The sequence below is a fragment of the Bison bison genome, unplaced genomic scaffold (genome assembly GCF_000754665.1).
Source record: "Bison bison bison isolate TAMUID 2011002044 unplaced genomic scaffold, Bison_UMD1.0 scf7180017864261, whole genome shotgun sequence".
Classification (NCBI taxonomy): Eukaryota; Metazoa; Chordata; class Mammalia; order Artiodactyla; family Bovidae; genus Bison; species Bison bison.
In genome coordinates this window covers 1,431,452-1,457,919 of record NW_011494833.1, presented here as the reverse complement: position 1 = coordinate 1,457,919, position 26,468 = coordinate 1,431,452, and the positions used below count along the sequence as shown (strand labels likewise).

The window sequence follows — 26,468 nt, the reverse complement described above, 5'->3', positions numbered from 1 at the left end:
CTATAAAGGAAAAACACCCCTAATTTGGTAATTTCGTCTTACCCATATGACGTTTAAAATGTATCCTGGATGGGCTATAATGTCATAATTGGAGTGCACAGCCTATATTAGATTAATTTGACTCTATTATACAAAATTTTATTTCTGAAATACTATAGGCAAAATCATAATCATAAAAAGAACCATGGGAATGAAAAATCAGGTAGTCATCTTAATAAGTACTAGCTTTTAAGTTCAAGATCTTACAAGACTGTCTTGAGCATAGCAACAGCTAGGTAAAGACAGGAAATCAACTTTGACATTTTAAAGCTTATCTTAGGGTTACTTGGACAGAATTTACTGGAAGCCTAGTGACTTGGGAAGGGATCAGGTAAACAAGGGGTGTTGGCAGTTTGTAGGTGGTAGGCTTGCTAAAATTGAATGGTAAGGCCATATAGATAAGATATTTGAAGTAGTTTATACATTTTCTGAATAAAAGCAGTTATGTTCACTTGCTAAACCAGCCATCAAGTTTTATGTACATCACATGTACTTATAAATAACTATATGTAAAAGGCAAAAGAGCTTTCCTAGTCTTTGCATGTTAATTCATATATTAACATAAGTACTGAATGCTCTTTTCATACGTAAGAACCATTAAGTAGGTTTATACCATTAATAGGAGTTTGACAGAAAGTTGCTGCTGAAATCTTCAGATTTCATATTTGACTTTGTAAAAAAATAGAAATATATACCAAAATTCTATCAGTGTGATTATTTTTATCATGCTAGAGAAGGTTTCAAAGGCAGGAGGAATCATCCAAAATCCAATGTTCTTTTAGATTCTGAAAAACACTGGTTTATCTTCATTATGTATCTATAGTTTTTATAATACATTTCCCACTTAAAAAAGAAACAAGACAGCTTCATCATGACATATTTTGATGGGAATGTATGATAAGATGCATACGTGGTTCTTTTCAATAGAACACAGAAAATTACAGTAATTTAAGGTAAACTTTCTAATTAAGTAATGTAACATAAATAAAACACAGCTCACCTTAACAACACTGGAGGAATAATAGGGCAGGCACATCCCCCCTGGATAGGAAGTTCCATGTGCCTGTGTGTAGAGCCACTTTCCACTATGAACAAGACACAAATAAACCCATAGTTCAATTAACACAAAGACTGAAGTGAAGTGAACCCCCCAGTGCTAGTACCCTGGCACATGAAAACTGCCTTTTTTTCCTGGAGTTCTGGAATGGAGGATGACCTTAGTTGATATCAAGCTCATTTTAAACCTGTGGCATTTTAGAGGCATTGAGAAAGTCAATGTAATCTTGAAATTAAATCATAAAAATGCCCTTTCCAAAAAAAATAATAATAAGGTCAGAGTCCATTTGACTTAACTTTAGTTTGCCCTACACTCAACTTTGGTTAAGGTCACTTAAAAGACCGGAATATTTAAAAGGGTTCAGAGGGGAAAATGCAACATAGTGAACAGACTCAACACCATGATTAGTTTGCTGTGCTTGAAAATTAAAACAAAAATAATTAACCATACAAACTCATAGAGAATTTGATAACTATTATCAGATATTTAAAAACACATGTCATGTAAAAAAGGCCTATTCCTGGATTGTCTAAAAATACAGATGTAGATGCATATACTAAAGGGACCCAAATCTGATATGCTTTCAAGAAGAACATTTAGAGTTTTACCACTCTAAAAAGAACTATCATAAGTTGGAGGGCCATTCTTAGAGTATAATAAAGTGAAAGTAAAAGTCACTCAGTCATGTCCAACTGTTTGCTATGCCATGGACTATACAGTCCATGGAATTCTCCAGGCCACAATACTGGAGTGGGTAGCTGTTACTTCTCCTGGGGACCCTCCCCACCCAGGGATTGAACCCAGGTTTCCTGAATTGCAGGCGGATTCTTTACCGTCTGAGCCACCGAGGAAACTCAGAGTATAATACAGAGAGTTCAAATACAAGAAAGGTTGTCAGGTCAGATGACCACTCTCAATCTTCAAATTTTTTCATCAAGAAGAGATGTTATTTTTCTGTCTTCACTACTGAAATATTTATCTCCTTATATTTAAAAGTCTTAGTATTTGACTTTGCATCTTGGAAGAATTTAGGATTCTGATCTTTCTAGACTCTGGGGATCTTGAGATAATATCAGCTATGGAGATGAAACACCAGAGAAAGCACCATCTGGATTCTAACTTAGCTCATTGTCACTGAAAACCAAGTCACAGCATGATAATGTCATATATGGTATCCAATCACTTCTAGATCTATGTGAATATAGAAGGAAGACATATAAGAAACCCAACACATAAGAAGTTCCAAATATGATGCTCAGTTAAATATTTAGCATTCCCCTCCCCATATTCCTATTTGTAGACATACTATTAGTGTGTGAAGCTACTGCTCAGAATAAGAGACATTCGTGGAAGTAAAAGTTTGTCTACGTAAAACAAATTAATATTCCTAGACTAACTTATTATGTATTTTAAGACATACATACATGGATTAGGCAAAGGGGCTAGTCTTGCCTGCTATGAAGGTCAGGATGATATTTTAGTTTACCCCCTATGATTTTGGGACATAGCAGTACATGAATGTGTGAAACTAAACCAGATACAATTATTCCCCTGGAGCTATGTGTTACAGCCATTGTGATACCAGAAATGATATCTGGAGTTCTGGTTTGCTCATCAATCTGCCAAATGACTAGACCTGAGCTCCGATTATGGGCCTTGCAAGCCTCATAGTTCTGAGCTCAAACTGAAAGTTAACATTGAGATAATGCTGTTGTTATTGTTGTTCAGTCACCAAGTCGTGTCTGAGTCTTTGTGACCCCATGGACTATAGCATGCTAGACTTCCCTGTCCTTAACTATTTCCTGGAGTTTGCTCAAACATATGTCCTTTGAGTCAGTGATGCCATCCAATCATCTCATCCTTTGTTGCCCCCATCTCCTCCTGTCCTCCCAGAATCAGGGTCTTTTCCAGTGAGTCAGCTCTTTGCATCAGATGGCCAAAGTATTGGAGCTTTAGCTTCAGCATCAGTCCTTCCAACATTCATGGTTAATTTCCTTTAGAATTGACTGGTTTGATCTTCTTTCAGTCCAAGGGACTCTCAAGAGTCTTTTCCAAGACTGCAATTCAAAAGCATCAATTCTTTGGCACTCAGCCTTCTTTATGATCCAACTCTCACATCCTTACATGACTACTGGAAAAACTATAGCTTTGACTATACACAGTTTTGACTATACACTAAAACTAGGCAAAGTGATGTCTCTAGTTTTTAATACACTGTCTAGGTTTGTCATAGCTTTCCTTCCAAGGAGGAAATGTCTTTTAATTTCATGGCTGCAGTCACTGTCCACAGTTATTTGGAAATCCAAGAAAAGAAAATATGCTGCTGCTTTCACTTTTTCCCCTCTACTTGCCATGAAGTGATAGGATCAGGTGCCATAATCTTTCTCTTTGAATGCTGAGTTTTAAGCCAGCTTTTTAACTCTCCTCTTTCACCCTTATCAAGAGGCTCTTTAGTTTCTCTTCACTTTCTGCCATTAGAGTGGTATCATTCTCATATCTGGGCTTCCAGGTGATATGAGTGGTAAAGAAGCCACTTGCCAATTCAGGAGACCTAAGAGATGTAGATTCTATCCCTGGGTCAAGAAGATCACCTCGAGGAGGGCAAGGCGACATACTCCATTATTCTTGCCTGGAGAATCCTGTGGATAGAGGAGGAGCCTGATAGGCTACAGTCCACAAGGTAGCAAAGAACTGGACACAACTGAAGCAACTTAGCACACGTACACATCTGCATATCTGAAGTTGTTGATATTTCTCCTGGAAATCTTGATTCCAGCTTGTGATTCATCCAGCCTGGTATTTGGCATGATATACTCTGCATGTGACAGACAGGGAGACAATATATAGCTTTGTTGTACTCCTTTCCCAATTTTGAACTAGTCAGTTGTTCCATGTAAGGTTCTGACTGTTGCTTCTTGACTTGCATACAGGTTTCACTGGAGACAGGCAAGGTGGGCTGGTATTTCCACCTCTTTTAGAATTTTTCACAATCTGTTGTGATCCATACAGTGTATTCAATGAAGAAGAAGTAGATGTTTTTCTGGAATTCCCTTGCTTTCTCTATGATCCAATGGGTGTTGACAATTTGATCTCTGGTTCCTCTGCCTTTTCTAAATCCAGCCTATATATCTGGAATCTCTCTGTTCATATACTGCTAAAACCTAGCTTGAAGGATTTTGAGCATAATCTTAACAGCATGTGAAATGAGCACAACTGTTCAGTAATTTTGGAAAAGGCAATGGCTCCCCACTCCAGTACTCTTGCCTGGAAAATCCCATAGACGGAAGAGCCTGGCAGGCTGCAGTCCATGGGCTCGCTAAGAGTCAGACATGACTGAGTGACTTCACTTTCACTTTTAACTTTCATGCATTGGAGAAGGAAATGGCAACCCACTCCAGTGCTCTTGCCTGGAGAATCCCAGGGACAGGGGAGCCTGGTGGGTTGCCATCTATGGGGTCACACAGAGTTGGACACGACTGAAGTGACTTAGCAGTAGCAGCAGTATGGTAATTTGAACATTTTTTGAAATTGCCTCTTTGGGATTGAAATGAAAACTGACGTTTTCCAGTCCTGTGACCACTGCTGAGTTTTCCAAATTGACTGCCATATTGAATGCAACACTTCAACAGCATCATCTTTTAGGATTTGAAATAGCTCAGCTGGAATTCCATCACCTCCACTAGCTTTGTTTGTAGTAATGCTTCCTAAGGCCCGTTTGACGTCACACTCCAGGATGCCTGACTCTAGTTGAGTGATCACACCATCATGGTTATCTGGGTCATGAAGACCTTTTTTTGCATAGTTCTTCTGTGTATTCTTGCCACCTCTTCTTAATCTCTGCTGCTTCTGTTAGGTTCTTATTGTTTTCTGTCCTTTATCATACTTATCCTTTCATGAAATGTTCCCTTGATATTTCCAATTTTCTTGAAGAAATCTCTAGAAAGTGTATTGGTGGGCTGTTTTGTAGGCCTTAGGAGAAATACTGGGATTATAGATAGACTAAATAGGTAAAGCTGGTATCACCCTTATATAGTAGCTTTAAGGACATCAAAAGAGATGCTGAAAGACCATTATTAGGAAAAAGATCATTTACAAGGTCACTTGGAAATATTCTATATAACCACACATAATGTTTTATTCCTGTGACTTTTATCCAAAAGTCAACTGCTTTAAAAATATTTTAGTTTATTTGTATTATTTTCTTTTTAAAAATAATCCATCTAATACGCAGAAAAATAGAGCAGTTACATACCTGAGTAACATACTGTGATCAAAATTTTTCCTTTTTTTAAGGATTATTTCTTGCCAAGCTGAAAAACGCAATAAGGTAGTTTCTATGTTTGAATCTACTTCTATTTTGTCTCCATTTGTCCATATTTCAAGGCCAACTAATGTCACATGAATGTTCAAGGTTTTATAAATCTGTTCAAAGGAGAAACAATTTTTCACAATGTCAAATTGCAGAAGGATCCTTTATTGTGACTATATTTCTTTATATTAAAAAAGTAATTTTGATGTGTGTGGTACATAGTCAAAAGTTCAGGCCTCATTTTATAAATAGTTGTATTGAAACAGAATGTGAGGTTGAATCATCAATATTGGGTGAACCACCATGGCCAACCAAGAAACTTGACTAAAAACATCTGATTCTCTTAGAATTATAATTCTGATAGACACTGGGCTCAGGATATGTCTAAAACAAATACATAAGTAAAGCTCCGAGATAATACCTGGCCTGAAAACATGAATTTATGAACACTGGCACACAACGGAATGAATATTCCTTATCCGTCTCTCTACTGAGGTCATGAGTTGGTTTGGTAGTAGACTAGAACATTGATATTGCATTGTCTGCAAAGGGATTTGTGCAAAAATGTTCATAACAGCTTCATTCACAGTAGCTCAGATTGGAAACTACTCAAATGAATATCAATGGGAGAATGCGTGAACAAATTGTGATTTCCATACCCTAGAAAACTACCTAGAAATGTCAGAACAAACCACCAATATACACACAGCAACATGAATGCATCTCAGGCATTGTGCTAAGCAAGAGAAGTCAGACACAGACGAGGACACATGGCGTAATTCCATTTGCGTGAAACTCTTAGAGTAGAACTAATCTACAGAGAAATTTTTCAGAAAAGTGGGGAGCCAGCAGATTACTCCTAGGGATACAGGAATTTTGTGGGAAATGGATTCTATTATGGTCATAGGAGTGTGGCTCACATAGATGGGTTCATTATTCAAATTTTTATAGCTAAGATGTGTGCATTTCAAACTATTGAACTTACCACTCTCAAACCTGTAAAATAATAAGAAGAAGAAGAATGCATAGTTGTGTATTTCAAAGCATTGAATTTACCTCCCCAAACTTGTAAAAATACAATAATAATAATGCAAGTGGTGGGCATTGGCTAGTGATATTGATAAAGAGTAGAATGATGATAACTGTTGAAATTGGATGATGAATATACAGAGGTTCATTATACTGTTCTGCTTACTTTGTATGTGATTAAAATTTTCTATGAATAAAAAGTTGTAGAAATTAAAAAAGAAAAACAAAAAACAGTAACCTAGGTGTCATGCTTGTGCTCCATGTTTGATTTTTGGAATTACTTTGTTGTGTAAGAAAACTTATTGGAAATTGCTCAAAGCCTCAAAGCAGACAAAAATAGTTGTAGCTCAAGCCTTGTCACCCTTATTCCCATCTGCTTTTGTAAACACATAGTTGGTAGATACTTTGATGCCAGGACAAAAAGAATTTAAGCAAATATTATGAAGATTTTGAGACAAAGAACTATGTGTTAAATCAATTTTATATCTCAAAATAGCCAGTACAAGTCAGTTGAAAGGAGGAGTGGATGATAAACTATAAACACTGAGTTAAGAACTGAAATAGAGAGGTCAACTTGATAATATTCATAGAAGATGTAACTTATTATTAAGAAGTTTAATATTCACATCATTGCTATAACAATAATCATGTACTAATTTTTCACTTTTTTAATATGACTATATAGAATTTCATGTATCGACACAATAATCATGACTCACGGTCATTTCATAACCATGAAGAACTATGGTTTTCATAAACTCTTATAAAGTTAGATCTTTAGCTAAACCATGGTCTCAAACCTAACTAGATGTCCACTCCTTTGTCTTTTTTGATGAGTTAGGTCCAGTAAGATTTTTTCTTAACTTGGGTTCTTTGGACTCTCTACCTTCTTGGGTGGACTTCAGGTTCATAAAATTGTAATCAAGTGCAACTGGAAATGATATTTGCCATTCTCTGGATATATTCTCTTCTAGTGAGAAAATATCACTGAACTGAACTGAAAATATTTAGTACTAATTCAGCAATGTGCAACAGTTTGTGGATGGGAACTCAAGGAGAGAGATAGATCTGTGTTATATTTGGATCCATATTAGGGGAGTAATAAAGATAACTGCAAGAAACAGGAGAAGCAGCCCTTGAGATTCCCCCAGAGCAAACCCCCTTCTGGACTGGTGAAAACCCCTAAAAGATGGGCCTAAGAGATGGGCAGACAGAGCTAATAGTCTTCAAGCAAAGTCAGTGATCCTGTTCAGCTAGGAAAGGGGGTCAACTTGACTTAAGACAGCTAACAGAGCTTTACCAGTTTCAGAGCTGCTTCTCCTGCTGTTCCCAAGCAGGGAATCTGATTTGCAGCCCTGTTCATTGCTAAATATAGACTTCAATCTGTCTGACCGGGGACCCTCACCATGGAATCTTCATAGCCTATTCAACAGCCCTAGGACCAGTAGAATTTGAATAGAGGTCAGCTCATGACTTCCCCTATGTGCAGAGCAAAACTGGTGGCCTTACTTAACCTGGGAATTCAGTGCACAGTCAGGGCTGGTTCAGGTCCCCAAAGATTCTAGTGAAAAACTAGAAACAGATCAGCTGGTGAATGAAAAAAATCACTGACCTAAAGGGGTGATTTCTACAGTGTCTTTTTGGGGGGCCCTCTTTATCCTAGTAAAGGAGCTGGCTAACTCAGAAGGAGTCAGTTTTTAAAAGATGTGTAAAATTTACAGTATTATTTATTTAAAAGGGTTCTAGTTCATTCTAAGTTAGACAAAGTAATCATTTTGCTGCTTTTCATAGAAATATTTCCCCTGATCTCTCTGTCTGAAGACGGATTATATATTAGTGCTTGATAGCCTTTCTGCTATACAATGCAAGGTCATGGAACAGTAATTTCAAAGAATGGGTTTAATTATTCATGGTGGGTAGTCAAGTCTTTGTACACTGCCTTGTAAATTTTGTGCTTAGTAACGAATGTTTAAAACTTATGTAAATATTAAATGTCATTTACTTAGAAAACTTAAAACTTACAGTTGTGATTCATTTGTTGCTTTGATTTTTTTTTTTTCCCCCCAATGGAATTTTGTTAATTAGCCGCCTTGGTGAATTGTATTTTGGGCTGTATCAGTATCAGGATTACTACAAAAATCCAGCAGAGATCTAGCCTAAAAGTTTCTTTCATTTGTGTTTTTGGCTTGATTCAAACTGTGTCAAATCTTACCATGTTGACAAAATTGACCATTCCCCAAACTCGGTTCCTCAGTCTACTATGAGGTTGACTATTTCTGCGATACTGGAAAAATAGACATTCAATTAACATTCATTAATCATAGAAACTGAATGCAATTTCAACAAAATTATTTCCATCATGGTATATTTCAAAGAAAAAAATTCATTGGCTTTCCTTCCAGTGAGCTGAAAAATCTAGACAACTTATGCAGAAATATACTTTTAATATAAAATAACCAGATATAGCAGTTTCTAAAGGCAGCTTTAACTTGGCACTATTTAAAGGTGTTTCTTTATAACTCTGTTCCCTCCTCACATTACATTATATAGCATTATACCTATTTATTAAGCCAACTGATAACAGTTCTTTAAAGCAGGGGTCCCCAACCCCTGAGATCAAATGCCTGATGATCTGAGGTGGAGCTGAAGTAATAATAATAGAAATAAAGTGCCCAATAAGTGTAATGCACTTGAATCATCCTGAAACCATCTCCCTGCTTCCTGGTCCATGGAAAAATTGTCTTCCAAGATACCAATTCCTGGTGCCAAAATGGGTTGGGGACTGCTGCTTTAGAGTCCATATTTATAACAAAACTTATTAAAGCTGCATAGCAACCACTATATTGCAAAAAACAACAACTTCATCAGCCCTCCTATATCCATGGTGGCCACAGACTCAGGAGCATATAATCAAGGATCATCCTGGAGCCAGAGATATGATGGAGAAGGACAAGAAACTGTGGTCCACCCCACTTCTCTCCACTTGGGCTTCCCTGGTGGCTTAGCAGTAAGAATCTGCTTGTGATGCAGGAGACTGCCAGTAATGCAGGACATACAGCTTTCAACTCTGGGTCAAGAAGATTCCCTGGAGAAGAAAATGGCAGTGCATTCCAACATTCTTACTTGGGAAAGACAGAGGAGCCTGGCTACAGTCCGTGGGGTGGCAAAGAGTCAAACGTGACTGAGCAATTGAGCACAAACCCACATATAGACTGTAAACACATTTTCAATTTTTTTGTAAGTTGTTATCATTTCCATATGTTCATAATGGAGAGAGAAGGTTCTATTTTGGCTTAGTCTGCTGTATACCCAAAGGACCTTATAGTCTCTTACATATGTCCGGGGAAGCTAAAAACAGAACTTTGAACCTGGAATGAAATTCTGATGAAAATACTACTTTCTCTTTGCTAAAAGATCACAACTACAATAGACAGCAAATGTTTAAGTGAAAACTTACCACATTATCATCAGCAACAATGAATAGTTCAATATGCTTTTCTTTTTCCTTGCTCTGGAAATGTATGGAAAATTAAATGAAGTATGGTTAATATTTCTTATCTTAACATTTTAAGTTAAAATTTTCTAGGTGAAAAATGTTGGTATGTAAGGTGAGGTCCAAGAATATATCTAATAATTCTAGAAATTTAGGTAAATAAAACCCATTATGTTATTAAAACATGTGGCTCTATTCATCAGGTTTTAGTGAAACTGAAGCAACATTCCATATTTTATATTCCTTCATTTCTTTGTTTAGTCTTTCAGGTAAAATAAGAGTTATTATAAGTAAGGAATCATGAATACAGTTTTTAACATTTAGTTTTTTTTTTCTTTTATAAAGTAAACACTTACTAAGTAAGTTCATATAAAAAAAGGCCATCTATAGTTGAGAGTAGGACATAAAATCAGTCAATAGGACTGACCATATTCCTTCTACTCTTCTGTCTCCCAATCTCCCTTTGTTGAAATTCAATTCCAAGGAAACTTGTAAAACATTGCTAATTATAGGTCTTTATTTTATAAAACACAGTTTCAGGAAATTCTAAGTTTTCAGCCTTCAGTATCAGGTGCTAGGTACATGCATATTCTCTTGAGTATAAACCAGAGGCATATCGTTCAACTATTTGCCTAAGTTATTCTTTTCTGAGCTAACTTATCATTTATTAATTGATTGATTTAATCAGAAAACTCCTCTTAGGCATCTAGAAAGTTTCAGACACAGTCTAAACCATGGATATGTGAAGAAGACAAACACTCACAGATCTTAAGGCTAACGCCTTGTGGGGATTTAAGATGATATGAGCTAGCATGCTGCTGCTGCTGCTAAGTCGCTTCAGTTGTGTCTGACTCTGAGCGACCCCATAGACGGCAGCCACCAGGCTCCCCTGTCCCTGGGATTCTCCAGGCAAGAACACTGGAGTGGGTTGCCATTTCCTTCTCCAATGCATGAAAGTGAAAAGTGAATGTGAAGTCGCTCAGTCGTGTCTGACTCTTTGTGACCCCATGGACTGCAGCCTACCAAGCCTCTCTGTCCATGGGATATTCCAGGCAAGAGTACTGGAGTGGGGTACCATTGCCTTCTCCAATGAGCTAGTACAGAAAAGCCTAAAACACAGAAGACTATCACTGTAGTGTCATTCCACTAGAAATTCCACCTTAACAATTAGACTATTTGGCTTGATGTGAGGGAGATAATCTGGTTTATCACCAGCAACTCCTCCCCAAAAAAATGTGGCAAGAAAGACAAGGAAAGAAAAGACAATATTTAGGAGCGATTTCAAGATGTAAATTTCATTCCTTCCAACCACATTTAGCTCTAATACTATAAATCTATATATTTAGGGTTGTAGATAGCCACCTTCTTTGAACTTGTTGAGACAAACTGAGATTTGCTATAGGAAATGAACACTTCCTATAAAGATAAGAACAACAAAAAATTGACATTTCAGATTTCAAACAGTGAAGAGTCAGATTCAGGTAGCATATACACTGCTTTCATTGGGCTTATAATCTCTGTCTTGAGATGAGAAGAAAAATAAGAGGCATTTGACATGGGATAAAAATGATTTAAAAATAAAGCACTCACTTCCATTTTGGAATCTTCCAGGGATTTAGTATTACCCTTTGGAATAGTTGTCCTGGTAAAGTTGAGCTCTGTACAAGAATAATTGGCAGGCTGCTGCATCAGGGGGTCATATTTGAACACCAAATGTTCTCCCTCATCTGAATATTTCACTGGTTCAATAAGGTACCTTTGATCTCTCACCCTGAAGAACCCCCTGTGGAAATTGGGAATACAATGTCTATTTAAAATCTCTCTCATTTTACTGCTACATTCAGTTCAGTTCAGTTCAGTCACTCAGTTGTGTCCGACTCTGCGACCCCATGAATCACAGCATGCCAGGCCTCCCTGTCCATCATCAACTCCTGGAGTTTACCCAAACTCACATCCATCGAGTCGGTGATGCCATCCAGCCATCTCATCCTCTGTCATCCCCTCCTCCTCCTGCCCCCAATCCCTCCCAGCATCAGAGTCTTTTCCAATGAGTCAACTCTTCTCATGAGGTGGCCAAGTACTGGAGTTTCAGCTTTAGCATCATTCCTTCCAATGAACACCCAGGACTGATCTCCTTTAGAATGGACTGGCTGGATCTCCTTGCAGTCAAGGGACTCTCAAGAGTCTTCTCCAACACCACAGTTCAAAAGCATCAATTCTTTGGTACTCAGCTGTCTTCACAGTCCAACTCTCGTATCCATACATGACCACTGGAAAAACCATAGCCTTGACTAGATGGACCTATATTGGCAAAGTAATGTCTCTGCTCTTTAATATGCTATCTAGGTTGGTCATAACTTTCCTTCCAAGGAGTAAGCGTCTTTTAATTTCATGGCTGCAATCACCATCTGCAGTGGTTTTGAAGCCCCAAAAAATAAAGTCTGACACTGTTTCCACTGTTTTCCCATCTATTTGCCATGAAGAGATGGTTCCGGATGCCATGATCTTAGTTTTCTGAATGTTGAGCTTTAAGCCAACTTTTTCACTCTCCTCTTTCACTTTCATCAAGAGGCTTTTTAGTTCCTCTTCACTTTATGCCATAAGGGTGGTATCATCTGCATATCTGAGGTTATTGATATTTCTAGTACAGTATTTCTCTGTTTCACTTTATGGAGTTTGCCTTTTTAAGAAAGGGAAACATATTATAAAGCAATTATCCTCCAATTAAAATAAATAAATTTTAAAAAATAAGAAAGTGGAGTCAAGGCCTCATGTCAGCAGGTAGCCAGGTATTCTGAGTGAATAAGAGGTGATATACTGATGAGATGATTGGATGGCATCATTGACTCAATGGACATGAGTTTGAGCAAAGCCTTGAGGATAGTGAAGGACAGGAAAGCCTGGTATGCTGTAGTCCATGGGATCACAAAGAGTCAGACGTGACTTAGAGACTGAACAACAACGACGAGAGGTGATATGGCATGTGACTCTTTGCTAAGAGACAACTCATCTGGATTTCAGAAGTTTGACAGCTCCATCTTTCCTCTGAAGCATGAGTAGAGTAGCAATTCCCACTCATGGGGAGGACCCCTGGAAAGTCTGAGTTCATGCAAAAATTTTGTGAATTTGTATGTATTAATTAAAGAGTAAATATGTGAAGGTACAGACACTGCTATGTGGTAATTGTGTTGTTAAAGGGTTTTTTATTCTTGCAAATACTGAAAACTGAACACGTAAAATCCTCATAAATGAAGATACAAGTTTCTTGTTTTTCTACTTTGCCTCCCAACATCTTCTTCCTTTGTCCTTGAGCCCAAGAGCTAGAGACATCTTATATAGGCTTTACTTCTGACTTTTTTACTTTCCAGAGACTGGAAACACTGCCTAATTTAGTAAAAAGCTGTGAAGCATTGTGCTGTGATGTGGTAGGAATGTATAGGATTAGGAAGTAGAAAGCCTGTTTTTGGACAGAGTTCAACCACCAGCAAAATTAATGTTTAGGAACAAATCTCTGATGTCAGTATCCTGACTGATAACATGAGAGGCCAAGCTGGATAAATCTCAGTTATCTTCCAGTTCTGAATCCCTTGATCATATATTGAAAAATCAATCTTGCTTAGAGCATGTTGTACCTTTTTGTCTAAAATGAACATTAAAAATGGGCTAGGCTGGATATTCATGCCAAAAATATACAGTATGTTTTTTGCCATTAATTTTTCTGTATGAAGTGTCTTTAAAAAAATAAAAGATAATGAGTGATGTTGAGCATCTTTTCATGTGTTTGTTAGCCATCTGTATGTCTTCTTTGGAGAAATGTCTATTTAGTTCTTTGGCCCATTTTTTGATTGGGTTGTTTATTTTTCTGGAATTGAGCTGTAGGAGTTGCTTGTATATTTTTGAGATTAGTTGTGTGTCAGTTGCTTCATTTGCTATTATTTTGTCCCATTTTGAAGGCTGTCTTTTCACCTTGCTTATAGTTTCCTTTGTTGTGCAGAAGCTTTTAAGTTTAATTAGGTCCCATTTGTTTATTTTTGCTTTTATTTCCAATATACTGGGAGGTGGGTCATAGAGGATCCTGCTGTGATGTATGTCGGAGAGTGTTTTGCCTATGTTCTCCTCTAGGAGTTTTATAGTTTCTGGTCTTACATTGAGATCTTTAATCCATTTTGAGTTTATTTTTGTGTATGGTGTTAGAAAGTGTTCTAGTTTCATTCTTTTACAAGTGGTTGACCAGTTTTCCCAGCACCACTTGTTAAAGAGATTGTCTTTAATCCATCGTATATTCTTGCCTCCTTTGTCAAAGATAAGGTGTCCATATGTGCATGGATTTATCTCTGGGCTTTCTATTTTGTTCCATTGATCTATATTTCCATCTTTGTGCCAGTACCATACTGTCTTGATGACTGTGGCTTTGTAGTAGAGCCTGAAGTCAGGCAGATTGATTCCTCCAGTTCCATTTTTCTTTCTCAAGATTGCTTTGGCTATTCGAGGTTTTTTGTACTTCCATACAAATTGTGAAATTATTTGTTCTAGCTCTGTGAAGAATACCATTGGTAGCTTGATAGAGATTGCATTGAATCTATAAATTGCTTTGGGTAGTATACTCATTTTCACTATATTGATTCTTCCAATCCATGCATTTGAATCAGTTCTAATGAGGTGGGTGAAACTGGAGCCTATTATAGAGTGAAGTAAGCCAGAAAGAAAAACACCAATACAGTATACTAATGCATATATATGGAATTTAGAAAGATGGTAACAATAACCCTGTATATGAGACAGCAAAAGAGACACTGATGTATAGAACAGTCTTTTGGACTCTGTGGGAGAGGGAGAGGGGGGGATGATTTTGGAGAATGGCATTGAAACATGTATAATATCATATATGAAACGAGTTGCCATTCCAGGTTCGATGCACAATACTAGATGCTTGGGGCTGGTGCACTGGGACAACCCAGAGGGATAATATGGGGAGGGAGGAGGGAGAAGGGTTCAGGATGGGGAGCACATGTATACCTGTGGCGGATTCATTTTGTTATATGGCAAAACCAATACAATATTGTGAAGTTAAAAAATAAGATAAAAAATTTAAAATAAACTCAACAGATGAATGAAGCAAAAAAATAAAACATAAAAAAATTTAAAAAATTAAAAAATAAAAGAGAATGTCTTTGAAAATTCATAGAATAACTCATTTAAGTAGAAAGATACAGTGCTTACCTCAGACCATGACATGTGCTGATGCTGACAGCAGAATCAAACTCATGTAAGATAGATCCTTGGTAAAAACAGTGATCCTAAAAGAGATGAAGAGGCTATTGACAAAAGTACATGTTTTGGTATTATATAAATATTAATATATATACATTTTATATTCATAATAATAATAATTATTTTATTTTCACAAATTACACTTATATTCATTAATGCATTCATTCACTGCATTCTTGTGTTGGAAGATTTTAAAGCTACTTTAGAATTCTTTTATTTTAATTGCTTGATTATTTTGTTTAAAACAGTATATAAATTCTTCCCTCACAATTTTAACAGTCTATGAGTTGATGCTAACCTTAGAAGTGTGACCCTTTTACTTAGAAATATTATTCCTTAATCCATCTTAATATCTCTATCAAATTACCCTCCCTGTGCTATCATTATACATTTCCCCCTGTTGCATATGAAATCAAATCAGTTTTTGATGATCGCAAAAATCAGGTCTCACTCTTTAACCAGTTTCCTTCATGACTTCCCTGCCTCTCTGCTTCAATCAGTTGATATCTTTATTACTTCCTCCTTGGTGCTCCATTCATGGTGATTCCACCAATAATTTCTCTTTCCATCAATTCCTTCTGTTCAGTTCCTGTCTATGTGTGACAATTTCTATGGCCCTAAACCTCAGGCCCTCACAGACTAATATCCACTCCCTTTGTAGAAGAATGTAATCCAGCTTTCTTACTGTTCTATTTTACAAAGAGTGCATGATGACTTAAATTTCATAGCTGATAACTGCCTTAAATAGAGGTGATATGGTTTAAAAAGTATACATTTGGTAGAAGAGAATAAAGTCATCCTTGGCTAGAAGGCTTCAGTGGGCATCTTCTGGAATGGAAAATAAATATAAAAACAGAACATGTATCCACTGAAATAATACTATAGTAAATGAACCAAAACTCATTTGGAGAATGAAAGAGAGGACTCAGTGTTGGTGCATCAGAAGGACTGGGCAAGGGGATTTTATTCACATAAGAGTCAAATAGATGGAGGTTTTAAAATTGTTCCATATCTTTAAGTTTTATCCTTTAGCTTAACTAGTACTCCATCAGGTACCTCATACTTCTTTGGAGTCCTGTTTTACCCTTCCTCCAGACTTAACACCATTTGGGGTACAAAGAAATCAATAAGATACATTAGCAGTCATTGATTTGCTTGTTAGGCAGTGATCAGCCTCCTTTAGCATTCAGAGGATCATAGCTTCTATTCTAGGATCATTCAGTGATGGTAGTCAATGCAAGATTAATTTCTTTTTTTTTAATTTTATACTTACTCTATGTATTTTCCACTCTCTTTGACCAGTGTTAGTGGGAGGAGCAAGTGGACAGTAGTGCTTAGAAGCTCTCATCAGTTGTTAGAACCAAGTTAACTCTTCAGTTTTTAAAATTTTTTTAGATTATTTATGATTATTATTTTTTAACTAACACTTCCCGCAACTTTCTGATTCTGATGTAACGCTTTCTGCAACTACTAGAATGGTTTCAAAAGCTAGAATGGTTTCAAAATTATGCAAGGAAATAAATATTTTCAAAGAAGAGACAGTGGAAGGTCCTGTAAGATACCGTGATCTGAGGATGTTTGGTGATTTCCTCTCCTTTTGTGGAGTAGTACGTCTCACTGTAATTTAAGGCTAAAAGCTCCCTGGAAAAGAGGACAGGGAGATGGTGAGATTCATTTATTCTAATAAGTGAACAGATAAAGCTTATTATGTTAGAGAGATGCCTCTAGGCTGCTTTCAATTCTCAGCAAGATCCTCTTATGCTAAAGATAAGCAAAATCAATCCCGGTCACATGAGAAGACTCTCTATCTAGATTTCAGGGTGTGGTACAGGCAACAAAATAAACAGAAAAAGATCCTGGCAGTTCTAAAACTGCATCATTTTGAGAAGAACCTAGGAAAAATATTATCTAAGGAAAAATCTCTTGCCTTAAGTGCCAAAATTAATGCAAAATATTTGTGATATTATATATCATATATGTATATATGAGATATATATATATAGTATATATTTTATCAAAATATATATCTGTTGGGTTAATGTGCATTAAGATATATGTATCATGTACATATGACACATGGACTTAAAATAATTGCAGGTTTTACATTTTATAAAAAATTATACAATATTCCCTTGTGGTTCAGCTGGTAAAGAAGTTAAAGAATCAGCCTGCAATGTGGGTTTGATCCCAGGGTTAGGAAGATCCCCTGGAGAAGGGAAAGGCTACCCGCTCCAGTATTTTGGCCTGGAGAATTCCATGTACTACAGTCCATGGGGTTGCAAAGAGTCAGACACAACTGAGAGACTTTCATTTCACTTTCATACAATATTAACTGTAAATATATATTTTAATCTCCAAAACAAAAACTTTAAATTAAAGCAGAGAGATATTGCTAAAAAGACAATAGATAAACAAAAAGCCAGTAGATAAAGTAAAAAAGAAGTCAAATAATTCAAAGATCCAAAGAAGAGTAGGAAAAGAAGGCCAGAGAAACAAAAATAGAGACAAACAGAAATTAAATACAACCATATCATTCTTTCATAACATTATAATGTATCATTCATTACATTAAATATTAATAGCTTAACCTTGCCAATTAGAAATCAGACTTTCCAGTTAGAAATAGTGTCAGAAGTCACTAAAAGGCAGTGACCAACCACTTGCCATCTTACAGGAGACACATTTTAAATGTTAAAGCACAGGTAGGTTGAAGAAAATGGATGAAAAACTGTACATTATGGAAACAGTAAACATGTGAAGACAGAGCTAAACTGTACTAATACCAGGTAAAATACACTTCCCAGCAAAAGTGACATTTTATAATGACATAATGAGAAAAGAGTCAGTACACCATAAAGAAAAAACGATAAATATGTATGAGTCTAACTGCTAAGCTTCAGAATACATGAAGCAATTGTTTTAAAAATTCAAAGGATAAAAATTCCAATTCATAATTGGATGTTTTAATACTCATCCCTTGGCAATTGACAGAACAAATAAAAGAGTAATGTAAGTAAAAATAAAAGATCTAAATAATTCTATCAACCTAGAACTCTTCATCCAATAACTGAAAAATATTTTCTTTCCCAAGGGCATATGATATGTTTAACAAGTTAGAACATAGGTTTGGCTATAAAACAAATTACAATAAATTTTTATTAAAAAAATGATATCATACAAATCTTGACAAAGGTTATACCATAAACTATCAGATATTGGTATCAAATAAATAACACACTCTTAAGTAATCCATGAGTCAAAGAAGAAGTCTCAAAAGAAATTACAAAATATTTTGAAAGGAATGATAATAAAAATAAAACATGTCAAGGTTTTTTAGATGCATTTAAATTAATACTTGAAGGAAATATTATGGTTTTAAATAGTTTAAATACTTATGACAGAAAAGATGAAATGTTTCTATAAAAAGAGAAAAGTAAACCCTAGATAAGTAGAAAAGTTAAATAATAAAGATAATAGATGGATTCTGTGAAATAAATAGATTAGAGCAATAATGAGCAAATCCAATTTTTGGCTATTTGAAAAGATGAACTAATTGATAAACCTCTTCAGATTTGTCAAGGGAAAAGGATGGAGAACTCAGATTACTAGCATTAGAAATTATAAAAGTTTTATCAGATACTATAGACATTAAAAGAATATTAAGAGAATATTATAAAAAACACTTTATACCAAAAATTTGACATCTTACATGAATGTACATTTTCCTTGTGAATTACAATTTAAAACTGATACAAAGTGAAGTAAAAAATTTGAATAACCCTCTCTGAATAAAATTGAATTTGTAATAATAAAACCACTCACACACACACACACAAATCCTCAAGGCACAGGTAGTTTCATTCATGAATTCCATCAAGCATTCTAAAACTGACATCTTTTGGAACATATAGGAAGAGAGAATACTTCCTAACTCATTTTTGAGGCCAACATAATGTTAATATAAAAATGTGACAAACATCACAAAAAAGTAGAAATGCTTAATAATATTCATCATTAACATGGTTTCAAAAACCTTTCACAAAATCTAAGTGAACTGAATACAGCAAAGAGGGTTTTACCACAAGGATTCAAGTGTGGTTTAACATTCAAATATCAATCAGTGTAAACTACCATGTGGACATTTCAATGGATGCAGAGGTTAACACTTTCAGAACTTTTGGGGACTAAAACAGAACTTTGAGGAAAGGCACATAGAAATTTCTCAATAAATATTAGCTTCCTTCCATCCTGAGGATGTTAGAATATGCAGATTTTGAACAAATTATCAATATAAGTATGTTATTAGGTTCATATTTCTGTACATTTGTCCAGTGGGAGACTCAAAGTGGAAGGAGATTTTGTTGTTGTTTATTTATTTACTTTATTTTTTTAGCTAATAGGCCAGAGTCTCAATTCTTCAGTGGAGTTATCCTTATATTTTACTCATTTGACAATTCTTCATGATTTCAATGTTTGAGGCTGGGAGGAAGAGCTATTGTGTGTAGGACCAACAGAAAAGAAAGAAGTGGAAATTCAACAAAAACAGCAGCAACAGTTGTGAAGAGAGCTATTGAAGAAAGTTTAATGCATTAGAATTATTTAAGGTACACAAAATAACTTGATAAACTAAATTCTTCCCATCCCTTAGAGTCCTCTCCAGCAGAACTCTATTTGATGTCTATTTTCAATAATTTAGAAGTCACTTAAAAAAAATTTAGTTTTCAAGTTTATTTTGTCCCACTGATTTCCAAAGCATTAATGTATGAACCCTTAAAGTGAGCATACTCCAGGTGCCCCAGATAGGAAGTAATTTAGGAACAGGAGAGCAGTGTCTATAATTGTTGTTAAATGTTATTAAATTGTTGAAATGATACAAGCTTATTTTAGAAGAGTAAGAATTCAGATTACATATACATAAGAAGGGCTTAAGGAATTCACTTTACCAGAAGTTTTTTATGAAAACTAGGATACTATAGACTAATATGTCTATAAGGTATTGAATTATCATAGAACTTACCTTGATTTTAGAAGGTGAATTATTAAGATTTTTCTATTTAGGTTTAGTTGATACAACAATTCTTCTTCATAAGCTTCCTGAAAAACAGTATCCATCATGTGACTTAAATGTGTGCCCATTGAGTCTGTGTTGGTGGTGGGTAGAGGGGTAGGTAGAGGGGAAAATTACAGATCTTTCACATTCTACCCAGCAACCCAAAAGTCCTTTCAGGCAAAATAATAAATACTGATAAAGCTGAATTTCTATGAAAAATTTTGTTTTCAAGTTATTTTTTTAAGTTTTTTTTTACATAGACCATTTTAAAAATCTTTATTGAATTTATTACAATATTGCTTCTGCTTTGTATTTTACTTTTTTGGCCAAGATCCAAAGATCTCAGCCTGTGGGAGCTTGGATCACCAACCAGGGATCCAACCAGCCTCCCCACATCGGAAAGTGAAGTCTTAACCGCTGGACTGCCAGGGAAGTCCCCCCAAGTTATTTTTAAAATTTTTATTTTATATTGGAGTACAGTTTTTAAATTTTATTTATTTTAATTGCAGGATAATTGTCAAGTTATTTTTTTTTAATTTTGGTGGACTTTTTCTCCAGTTATAAAATGAAATTAAATGAAAAAAAATGCATACTTTCCCCTTATTCAGAGGTATACAAGTTACTATATATCCTTATAGTTTTACTCCCCTGGATCTTCTGTTTATGTATTCTTAACAGTTGGTATACACTATCCTATACTCTACATCTTCACATAAAAATAAATCATGACCATGAGCATTTCCTGTTCTAATATATCTTCTTTTACAGTATGCGTATTTTTTTTACTTGAAGACACAAAATGAACTTATTTAATCTACATCTATATTAGAAATTTCACTTGGGATATTCACTGCAGTTAGAATTTCACTATTAACAATGTTGGGGGGGAGGAATGTAAAGCTTTTGGTAAATATTACCAGATAGCTTTGAATAAAGGAAGTTCAAAATTACAATTTCAACAGAAATTTATAGTCATTCTTGTTTCCTTGCCTTAGATATTGTTGCTAATAAAAGTCTTTTGAATAATGACATGATAACATTATGATAAATTGTTCTTTTTGATTACTTTTGAAAATGATATTTTCCTTTTATTTGTATATGACTTTTCAATTTATGTCCTTTTGTTGTTGTTGTTTTTCAGTCACTTAGTTGTGTCTGACTCTTTGTGACCCCATGTACTATATAGTCTGTCAGGCTCCTCTGTCCATGGGATTGTCATTTCTTCTGAGGCTCTTCTAAATCGTGTTAATTTTTCAGACTTCCCTTATTTCTAATGACCTTGATGGTTTTGAACAGTACTGGTCAAAGATACTGGTCAGGTTTTTCGTGGGATGTCTCTCAGTTTAGGTTTATCTGATGTTTTTCTCATGTTTAGACTGGAGTTATGGAGAATTGATAGAAAACAACAAAATCAAATGTCATTTTTCATAGCATCATATCAGAAGAACATACTGTCAATATGACTTATTACTGATGTTAACCTGGACCATCTCACTGAGGCAACATTTTTCAGCCTTCTTCACTGTAAGTTATACTTTTTTCTTTCTTCCATATTATTCTATCTACTCTTGGGAAGGAAGTCATGAAGTACAGCCCATACTCAAAGGTGGGGTGCTATGCTCCACCTCCTGGGGAGGGGGGTGAATTTCTGCATCAAGTTTCTGATTCTTCTTTAAGAGAGATTTGTCTATTCTCCCTCATTAATTTCCTTGTTCAATCACTTTTTATGCAAATATGGGCTCATGGATATTGACTGATACTTTGCATTATGGTCTAAAACCACATTATTGACTTTGTTGCTCAAATTTTTCTTTTGGAAACTAGGAGATCCTTCTGTTGATCCCTCTGTTTTCTTGACACATTCCCATAAATGTGAGCTTGGGTTTGTTTGAGAACTTCCTTACTTTCTACAGCTGCAAGATGCTCCAAACTCATATTTCCTGCCCTGTCCAGGCTTATTTTGTAGGTTCATCCTGGAACTTTTCATCTTAGTCTGGATTAAGTCTTCAGACAATAGATACCAAAAGAGCCCACCGGCTTTTGCACAATGGATAATAGAAAGCAGGTTTTGACCTCTTGGCTGAGCACCAATGTCCAACCATTAAAAGGTCTGGGAAGATGAGGAAAGAACTGAAGATCAAGAGAAAAACTATTTGCAAGGAGATTATAAAAAAAAAATAGACTTTATGGCAGTAGATGGAGAGTTAACTTTTTTAATCATCTCAAGCCATGGGAAAGAGGCCTTATGGGACCATTTGGAAAGTTGAACTGTGTCTTACTTGTGACCGAGAAACCTAAAAAGTGAGCTCCTGTTATGGTGGAGAGAGAACAAGTCATTGCATTTGAAAGGCCGGCTTTCTCAAGAAGTGCGGAGGCAAAGTGACAGTCAGGATGCTCCATGGGTCAAATGAAAAACCTAAGTCTCAAAATGGAAATGCCTGATAATAAGTATCTAAAAACAGTCATTGACATGTATATGTATGGCTGAGTCACTTTGCAGTTCACCTGAAACTATCACAACATTGTTTGTTAATCAGCTATACCCTAATACAAAATAAAAAATTTTTAAAAACTAAACAAAGTAATTTAAAAATAAAAATAAAAACAATCATTGTATGTCTTTGACAATGCAGTGTTGCTCAGTTGCTAAGTATCTCCAGCTCTTTACAACCTCATGGACTGCAGCAAGCCAGGCTTCCCTGTCTCTCACCATCTCAGAGTTTGCTCAAACTCATGTCCATTGAGTCAGTGATGACATCCAACCATCTTATCCTCTGTCACCCCCTTCTCCTCCTGCCTCTCAATCTTTCCCAGCATCAGTTTCTTTTCCAAGGAGTCAGCTCTTCACATCAGGCAAAAGTATTGGGGCTTCGACTTCAGCATCAGTCCTTCCACTGAATATTCAGGGATGATTTCCTTTAAGATTGACTGGTTTGATGTCCTTGCTGTCCAAGGGACTCTCACGAGTCTTCTCCAGCACCACAGTTTGAAAGCATCAGTTCTTTGGCACTCAGCCTTCTTTATAGTCTGAGCCACCAAAGAAGTCCTCTTTGACAATAGTGGGCATTGAACCTAATTTTGAAGCTTCCTCCCCATTAGGAGTATTGTGCATTTTCTACATAAATATTTATTATTTTGGGGATTAACATTTTAAATGTTTTTAAATTTTAACACTTGAATTAAACACTCTTCTCAGCAGCAGGCCTTTGTATTTCTGTGAAAGTTGTTCAGCCATGCTGTAGAATCTGTGAGGTCAATAAACCTGCAGATCAGATCACTGGGAGAGCAAAATGCTCAAGAGGGACACTCCACAGCCATCAGCTCAGAACAAATGAGGCTGTCTTGGATCAGCCTGGAAAACTGTTAGTGGAACTCTTCACGTAAACTGGAGGATTCACCCACCAACAAACCTGAACTTTTTTTGTTTGTTTGTTTTCTAATCCATTAAGGGATTGGTCTCCCCGCCCCACACCATTCTCCAACCAAGCATATGTGTTAAGAGGAGTAAGAATCCTTAGAAAAGACACCATATGGCACTTGTTTGCTCTCTGTATACCTGCGAAACAATGCATTTCATTTATTAAATCAAAGCCCATACCTGTATGTCATCCTCATGGATGTGCCAAACATCTCGCTTCTGAATCAGAGGAAGCCTTTTAGGATGAACCAGTTCTTGACCCTCTACTCCAAGGATGACCTTTTCTAAAAGGGAATATAAGCGGGGGGCCAGGGGTGGAGGAGATATATTTGACATTAACATTGATCCATGGTAATTGGATAACAGAATTATTCTCATGGAGTTCATTTGTTCCCAATTAGCAGCCAGGTAGAAGAGCATCCCCACTTTACAAGTATGGAAATTGAGACTGATATATCTAAGTTAGGAAAATATGGACTTCCCTGGTGGCTCAGACACTAAAGAATCTGCTTGCAATGTGAGAGACCCAGGTTCGATCCTTGGGTTGAGAAGACTCCCTGGAGAAGGGAATGGCTACCCACTCCAGTATTCTTGCCTGGAGAATTCCATTGGAAAGTAGGCAAACAGATTGGGGTCCTTCAGTTTCTTACATCTTTTCACTTTATTCTGCAGGTGTGACCTTTGTCTTCTCCTGCCTGTCTCTGGATCCTGCCTCCTGTTGAAGCCAGTCACTGCAATAGTTTGTTTCAATGTAAATTACTGATTTTATCTCTATGGGGCATTTGTATTTGAAGACAACTCTCAGAGCTAAATGTAAGACTTTCCCATGTGAAAGGGATTTTAGACATTTTGAATCAGTGCTAAAATAATCTCTATATTACCTATCAGATTGGTAATCATCTGTCAGGTGAGCCCTGCCAACCCCACTACAGAGTGATGTAAAGGAAAGAGCATAGGCTTTTAGAATCTGTTCTTATTGGAACCAGAGTTTTACTGGTTTATTACCAGTATGACTATGAGTGGGGTTTCCCAAGTGGTGCAGTGGTAAAGAATCTGCCTACCAATGCAGGAAACACAAGAGATGTAGGTTTGATCTCTGCATTAGGAAAATGTCCTAGAGGAGGAAATGGAAACCCACTCCATTTTTCTTGCCTGGGAAATTCCATGGACAGAGGAGCCTGGTGGACTACAGTTCATGGGGTTGCAAAGAGTTGGACGTGACTGAGCAACTGAACACACATACATGACAATGAATAATACATCTAATCTCTCTGATCCACAGATATTAATCTCAATTTTCTTACCACTAAATGGAGATAATATAGAATTTTAAGCATGCTAATACACAAAGTGGCTAATGGCTAACATGTTGTCTCAGTTCCAGTTCAGTCGTTCAGTCATGTCCGATTCTTTGTGACTCCATGGGCTGCAGCATGCCAGGCTTACCTGCCGTCACCAAGTTCCAGAGCTTGCTCAAACATGGTGTTTGCTGCCTTGCAGATATTCAGTAAAATCCTTCTCACCATCTATCAGAGTACTTAAGATTAATACAATGTTTTATAGAACTATTGAATCTCAAGATTAAACATAATCTAGTCCAAATTCTACGCTATGTTTTCAGCAAAATCAGTGAATATTAATATTTTATCATTTACAATTTAAACTTGGTGACAAAAGAGATGTTGCCTCATAGCATACTAAGAAAACTATCATAAAAAGATTAACACATACCTTTAATCTGAAAAATGAGTAAAATCATGAAACATAAACTCCCGGGAAACATTCTGAATGATTCTGGCAAACTGGGGCACATGTGTTTGAGAAAAGACGCACACAGTTCTTGGTCCTTGCTGCCACAGAGAGGACGAAGACCCTAGCAGACAGACAGGCAGTTTCGATCCAGCACAAGGAGTGTTCCTTATCGTGTTACACAATTTGTGAGGTGCTTTAGGCTAAAACCTGGAGGGTGGACGTCATGTACTAATTAAAGGCAACCACTGAGATGGTGGTGGTGGAGGAAGTGGGCTGGACAGAGATCCCTATATTATACCTGTTACAAATATGACTCCAGATGTACTAAATTATTTTTAAAATGAAAACATCACATTTGTCTTGGAAAAAATTACTGAAGCATGTTCATATAAACTGTGGTGGAAGAAAGTCATCTATGCTGAAAGCCACATGTAAGAACTGTCAAGGAAAATTTGATAAAATAAAGTAGATAGAAATATTGAGAACTTTCCTTCTTAGCCAAATAAAGGCCTGGACCATGTAGGACATGAGGATAATGATGTTATGGTACTAAATGAAACACAAGATATGAATCCATATTTTATCCCCACCCTGATAAAAGAATCCAGAGAGTCACTAGGGTAAGAGGGAGAGATGAAGGGAAATAACTTTCCCTTTCTCCCTGGATTTATTAAGATATAATTGACAACAGATTAAGGTATATGTCATACAGATTTGACAGTATATATTATGAAATGGTTCATGTCATATAGACACCAACCACCACCCCACCTTTTTTTTCTCTTTTTGATGAGAACTCTACAGATCTATTGTCTTAACAACTTTAAATATACCACCTAACCCTGTTCACTACAGTCATCATGTTGTACATTACATCCCTAGTACTTATTGGTCTGATAGCTAGGATAGATCACTTTCATCTAAACTTATTTATGAAAGCTCATTTATGCTATAAATCACAAATTAATTTCAAAAAAAAGGCAAATAAAAACTCCAAAAATACATACAACATATATAATAAAATGTGAGGGCATAGATCCTGATAATATA

At 36.1% G+C, this 26,468-nt stretch overlaps 1 protein-coding gene across 1 annotated transcript in view; it reads right to left on the bottom strand.

The window, feature by feature from the left end:
• ADAM7 (ADAM metallopeptidase domain 7) overlaps positions 1 to 25,449 on the bottom strand; it is a 55,805-nt gene extending 30,356 nt beyond the window's left edge. The window contains exons 1-10 of the mRNA XM_010848225.1: positions 25,398 to 25,449; positions 23,847 to 23,950; positions 20,216 to 20,292; positions 16,761 to 16,839; positions 15,148 to 15,224; positions 11,518 to 11,710; positions 9,892 to 9,945; positions 8,647 to 8,718; positions 5,349 to 5,518; positions 1,040 to 1,124 (exon numbers count right to left, since the gene is read on the bottom strand). Coding sequence (XP_010846527.1) covers positions 1,040 to 1,124; positions 5,349 to 5,518; positions 8,647 to 8,718; positions 9,892 to 9,945; positions 11,518 to 11,710; positions 15,148 to 15,224; positions 16,761 to 16,839; positions 20,216 to 20,292; positions 23,847 to 23,950; positions 25,398 to 25,449 — 963 coding nt within the window. The remainder of the gene's footprint in view (positions 1 to 1,039; positions 1,125 to 5,348; positions 5,519 to 8,646; positions 8,719 to 9,891; positions 9,946 to 11,517; positions 11,711 to 15,147; positions 15,225 to 16,760; positions 16,840 to 20,215; positions 20,293 to 23,846; positions 23,951 to 25,397) is intronic.
• Positions 25,450 to 26,468: the final 1,019 nt, after the last annotated feature.